General features: G+C 43.1%; 1 protein-coding gene across 1 annotated transcript in view; it reads left to right on the top strand.

The window, feature by feature from the left end:
* Positions 1-64: 64 nt before the first annotated feature.
* Positions 65-6,502, top strand: part of ALG5 (ALG5 dolichyl-phosphate beta-glucosyltransferase) — a 41,356-nt gene continuing 34,918 nt past the window's right edge. Inside the window, exon 1 of the mRNA XM_067563028.1 lies at positions 65-282. Within this exon, the coding sequence (XP_067419129.1) occupies positions 217-282 (66 nt within the window). The 5' untranslated portion in view covers positions 65-216. The remainder of the gene's footprint in view (positions 283-6,502) is intronic.

Raw genomic sequence — 6,502 nt, 5'->3', positions numbered from 1 at the left:
GATTCAGCTCACTAGCTGGGACGCGGGCGGCGTCGGAGTCGGGGTCCGCCGGCAGGGGGCGCTGTGGGGTCCGGCCGCGCTGGGAAGCGGCTCCTCTCTCGCCGCAGCGATGTGCTGTCACTGAGTGCCGCGGGCGGGGCAGGGACTCGGGGGAGCCGCTTCTTCCGCGTCGGTGGAGCTGCCTCATAGGGCCGCCGCGCGCGCCCGGCACGGACTATGGAGCTGCTCCTGGCTGACGCGCTCGCGGCGCTCGCTGCCTTGGCAGCCGCAGCCCTGAGCCTGGTGAGTGCGGAGCCCAGCGCCCCCCCCGAGAGCGGGGAGGAGACCCCGTCCTGCGGGGAGGGGGAGCCCCGCCGCGCGCTCCCGCCCCGGGGGGCTCCGCACACACCGGCCCCGAGGGGCTCGGCCCGGGCCGGGCTGTCGCCTGGCGAACGGGGCAGCCCCCGAGAGAACCCGCTGGTGAGGCCGCGCTCGCTCCGGCGGGGGGCAGCCCCGAGCCAGCCCCAACGGGGGGGACTGGACCCCAACCCCGGCGGGCTCTGGGGGGTTGTTAGAGAAGGGCCGCGCACCTTCCCCCGCCAGACACGGGCGGGGGGCTGGGGGCGGACACGGCTCTTCCGTCCCACCCCGCCCAGCTACCCTGAGCAGCTCGGGCAGAGACCGCGCTGTGGGTCCTGCAGCGCTCGCCCCACTGCCTGAGGCCTTGGCGGGATCGGCGCCGCCTGGGCGGGCATTAGCCGTCCTCTCTTAGACCCATAGAAATGTCGGGGCTGGAAAGAAACTCCAAAAGTCAAGTCCCGCCCCTTGCGCTGAAGCAGGACCAAGTAAACCTAGACCAGGGGTCCCCGAACTTTTCATCTGGTGTCACACACACCACCCCGCCCTCTTACCGGTAATAGACCCTGTCTGCGCCCCCAAGGCCGGGAGCGGAGCCGAGAGCAGGGGCCAGGAATGGAGGTCAGCAGCCGGGCTGGGGCTGGGAGTGGAGCTGGGGCCACAGCTGGGTGGGGGGGCAAAGCGGGGCTGGGGTGCTCTCTTCCCATCGCCTTGTGTTGACTGGCCCAGGACCTGCCGCCTCTTTCCCCCTCCTCCCACCCCCTGACATTCCTCCATGCCCCTCCTCCCTGGGGGGGTGACACACAGTTTGGGGACCACTGACCCAGACCATCTCTGACAGGGTGTGTCCAACCTATTCTTTAAAATGTCCAACAGGGATTCAGCTATTTCCCTTGGAAACCTACTCCAGAGTTTACCCTTATATTTAGCAAGTGGTTCCTAATATCTAACCTAAATCTCCTTTTCTGCAGATTAAGCAAAGTTGTTCTAGTTCTACCTTCAGTAGATGCAGCGAACAATTGATCACACTCCTCTTTGTAACAGCCTTTAACATATTCAAAAACTGTTAGCAGGTCTCTCTTCAGTTTTCTTCTCTCAAGACTAAACATACCCAGTTTTTTTAACCCGTCTTCATAGGTCAGGTTTTTTAAATCTTTTATCATTTTGCTCTTCTCCTCTGGACTTCGTCCAATTTTTCCGTATCTTTCCTAAAGTGTGCTGTCCAAAACTGGACACGGTGCTCCAGCTGAGGCCATAGCAGTACTGAGCAGATCAGGATAATTACTTCCCCAGCTTACATATGACAATCCTCTTAATACACCCCATCATGACATTAGCCCTTTTTGCAAGTGCATTATATTGTTGGCTCCTGTTCAATCTGTGATCCACTATAATCCCCAGACCCTTTTCAGGAGTACCATCGCCTAGCCAATTATTCCCCATTTTGTAGCTGTGGAATTGATTTTTTTCTTCCTAAGTGTAGTACTTTGCACATGGCTTTATTGCATTTCATTTTGTTGATTTCAGACCAATTTGTCAGGATAATTTTGAATCCTAATCCTGTTGTCCAAAGTGCATGCAACACTTCCCAGTTTGGTGCCATCTGCAAATTTTATATGTATACTCTCCACTCCATTATCCAAGTCCTTAATGAAAATATTGAATAGTTCTGGATCTGGGACTGATGCCTGAGGGACCTCACTATGTATTTCCCCCCAGTTTGACAGCAAACCATTGATAACTACTCTTTGAGTATGATTTTCAGCTAGTTATGCACCCGTTTGATGGTAATTTAATCTAGACCACATTTCCCTAGTTTGCTTATGAGACTGTCAAAAGCCTTACTAAAATCAAGATACATCATGTCTACCACTTCCCCCACTGCACCCAACCAATAGGCCAGTAGACCTGTCAGGGAAGGATATTGGGTTGGTTCGGCATGATTTGTTTTTGACAAATCCATGTTGGCTATTACTTATTGCACTAAGTGCTTACAAATCTTTCCAGGTATCAAACTTAAACTGGCTAGTCTGTAATTCCCTGGGTTCTTCTTTCCCCTCGCCCCCTTTTGAAGAGAAGTACTGTATTTGACCTTCTTCAGTCTTCTGGCCCTCGCCCATCCTCCATGAGTTCTCAAAGATAATGGCAATCTTGGAACCATTAGCATTGGCTAATGCTTTAAATTCCCTAGGATTAATTTTGTCAGGCTCCGCCATCTTGAATATATCTAATTTACCTCAATATTCTTTAACCAGTTCATTCCCTGTTCTGGATTGTGTTCCTTCTCCCTTGCTGGTAATATTAATTGTGTAAAGTATCTGGTCACCATTACACTTTTTAGTGAAGACTAAAGCAAAATAGGCATTAAACACCTCAGACTTCTTGATGGTATCTGTTGTTAGTTCTCCTTCCTTGCTATATAGTATGTGCATACACTTCTCTTCATCTTCCTATTGCTCCTAATGTATTTATAGAGCCTCTTATTGCCTTTTATGTCCCTTGCTAGGTATAACTCATTTTGTGCCTAAGCCATTCTGATTTTTTCACTACATGCATGTGCTATTTTTTTGTACTCCTTCTTAGCAATCTGTCCATATTTTCACTTTTTGTAGGATTCCTTTTTGATTTTCACAAAGGTCATTAAAGAGCTCCTAATCAGCCACATTAGCCTCTTAGTATAATTCTTATCTTTTCTTTGCATTGGGATAGTTTGCTGCTGCACCTTTAATATTGTCTCTTTAAGAAACTCTCCTGAACTACTTTTTCCCTTAGATTTTCTGACCTACCATTCTCTGAGTTTGTTCAAGTCACTAACTCAAGAATTAGAGTTGTCAGATCAATTTTATCTTTTGAAACTTCATGGTGTTGGGTGTTGAACTTGCAAGCTTAACAGTGTTTGAATTCGCTGTGTGTGTTCATTCTCATTCTCTCTCTCCTCCCCCCGCCCCTTAATTTTTTTAGTGGTTCATGGGGGTGGGGAAGGTTAGACTAAAAGGAAATTAAATAAAATCTGGAGGAAATAGATCTGCACTCTTTAAAATTCTGCTGGCTTCACAAGCAGACCATGAGCCATATCTGCTGGATGGAAGCATTTAATCAGAAAAATGTGAATGATGATTGGGAATTGTTTAAGAACACTTTACTAGTTGCCCAAAGAGCTGCAATCCTATAATTGAGGAAGAAGGCCATATTGGTTAAAAACTGATCTGGGGAAGTGAAGGCATCTATAAAAAATATGTATAACAAATAGAAAAAAAATAGAAGTTGATAGTTATTAATATAAATCAGAAGCTAGGGATTGTAGAAAATTGATAAGGGAAGCAAAGGACACAAGAAATCTATGACCAACAGAGTTAAGACCATAAGGAGGTTTTTAATAATGTTAGGAACAGAAGGAATCTTGCCAATAGCATTGGTGCATTACTAGACAGAAGTGGTAGAATTCTCAATAATAATGCAGAAAAGGCAGAAGTGTTTAATAACTATTTGTTCTGTATTTTGGGGAAAAACAAGATGATGATATATCATATGGTAACACTCTTTCCATTCTGTTAGTATCTCTTGAAGATGCTAAACAGCACCTATAAAAGTAAGACATTTTAAAATCATCAGATCCAAATAACTTGCATCCAAGAGTTTTAAAATAGTTTCAGTAAGTCTTGGAACACCATGGAGTTTCCAGAAGATTGGAAGACAGCTAATGTTGTGCCATATTTTAAAATAGTAAATAGAATGACCCGGGTAATTACAGGCCTATCAGTCTGAGATAGCTCCCAGGCAAGTTAATGGAGAAGGTGATACGGGACTCGATTAATAAAGTATTAAAGGAGGGTAATATAATTAATGCCAATCAACATGAGTTTATGGAAAATAGATCCTGTCAAACTAACTTGGTATCTTTTTTTGATAAGATTTCAAGTTTGGCTGATAAAGGTAATAGTGTTGATGTAATATATGTAGATTTCTGTAAGGCATTTGATTTCGTACCACACAACATTTTTATTAAAAAAAAAAAATTAGAATGATATAAAATTAACATGGCACACACTAAATAGATTAAAAGCTGGCTAGCTGTTAGGTCTCAAAATGTAATTGTAAATGGGGAATTGTCATTGAGGAGGGGTGTTTTTCTAAAGGGATTCAGCAGGGATCAAGTTTTGGCCCTACAATATTTAATATTATTATTAATGACCAGGAAGAACACAGAGTTATCACTGATAAAGTTTATAGATGACACAAATTGGAGGACTGATAAATAATAAAGAAACAGGTCACTAATACAAAGGGATCTGGATTGCTTGGTAAACTGGGTGCAAGCAAACTATGCATTTTAATAATGATAAATGTATATATCTAGGAACAGAGAATGTAGATCACACTTACAGGATGGGGACCCTATCTTGAGAAGCAGTGACTCCGAAAAAGATGTGGTCATGATGGATAATCAGCTGAACATGAACTCTTCGTGTGACACTGGTCAAAAGAGCTAATGTGATCCTTGGATTCATAAATGGAAATCTTGAGTAGGAGCAGGGAGGTTATTTTACCTCTATATTTGGCATTGATGCAACCACTGCTGGAATACTGTGTCCTTTTCTGGTGTCCACAATTCAAGAAGGGTGTTGAAAAATGGGAGATGGTTCAGAAAAGAGCCACAAGAATGATTAAAAGATTAGAAAACATGCCTATAGTGGTAGACTCAAGAAATTCAATCTATTTAGTTTAACAAAGAGCAGATTATGGGGTGGCTTGATTACCTGTAAGTACCTGTATGGGGAACAAATATTTAAAATGGGCTCTTTAATGTAGCAGAGAAAGGTATAACAATTCAATGGCTGGAAGTTGAAGCTAGCCACATTCAGACTGGAAATAAGGTGTAAATTTTAAATAGAATAATTAACCATTGGAACAGCTTACCAAGTGTGTGGTGGATTCTCCATCACTGATAATTTTTAAATCAAGAGGGGATTTTTTTTTAAAGATATGTTCTAGGAATAATTTGGGGGAAGTTTTATGGCTTGTTTGTTATATAGGAAGTCATACTAGATGATCACAAAAGTCCCTTCTGGTCTTGGAATCTATGAATATTCTCTCAACTGACAAATGCATGCATAATTGTGAACACATGAATAGTGTTTCTCTGTTTAAGGCCCTAATCCTACAGGCTGACCTGCAAGGATGGACTTTTGAAAACTGAAGTTAATGGGTCTCCATTCAAGTGTTTGCCTGCTTTCCTTAGTGTGTAGTATCAGACCCTAAGACCTGATCTACACTTAAAAGTTAGGTTGACATAGCTAACAGTGCCTAGGATGTGAAAAATTCACACTGCTGAGCACCGTACCTATGAAGACCTAACTCCCTGTGTAGACGTGACTAGGTTGATGGAAGAATTCTTCCATTGACCTAGCTATCACCATTCAGAGAGATGGATTAACTATAGCAACAGAAAAACTCCTTCCATTGCTTTAAGAAACATCTAAGCTACAGCACTAGCGTGCTACATCACTTTAGCTATGCTGCTGTAGGGCCAGTAGTGTAGACATGCTTAAATATATGCCTATAGATTAAAGAAAACTTTCTGTAGTGTATGCAGGTGTTGTGTCTTCAGCTCCCACTGAAGCCAGTGAGAGAGAGGTCACAATATTCTGTAAGATCAGGTCCTATGCAATTTTCAAAACTTCATATTTTTGTTAAAACCAATCTGTTTCAAACGAAGTACTGCCCATGCTAACTGTCAGGTTTCAACCATTTTTTGCTGCCGCCTAGTTTTAAAAAGAAATGATGTTATTTAAGCTATAAATTAAACTTAAACTTAAAACTTGATTACATTCTCTGTAACCATTATTTATTTTGAGGGTAAAAGCACACTTTTCCAATCTAAGAAAAATTAAACCACAAACTCATTTAAGTATTTTATTTTGTTCAAAGAACTTGGAAGCTCTGCTGGAGAAGCCAGCAAGACTTCTTATTAAGTGCCAGCAGTATGTTTGGCTCTGCACAAGACACAGAAGTCAACAGTCTCTGTCCTAAATTCATTACAATCAAGAAAATGAAAAAGATTTTAGACACACTGGAGACCCAGAAGTATGACTTATAAGACATGACTTATTACCGGTAGATGTAATTAAATTTTTCTCTCTTCTCTTTCCCTATTCAGTTATGCTCA

Source organism: Emydura macquarii, unplaced genomic scaffold (assembly GCF_026122565.2).
Source record: "Emydura macquarii macquarii isolate MOO-44397 ecotype Brisbane River unplaced genomic scaffold, CSIRO-AGI_Emac_v2 contig_2473, whole genome shotgun sequence".
Classification (NCBI taxonomy): Eukaryota; Metazoa; Chordata; order Testudines; family Chelidae; genus Emydura; species Emydura macquarii.
The sequence above is the reverse complement of the archived record's forward strand: the minus strand, read 5'-3'. Positions and strand labels throughout refer to the sequence as shown.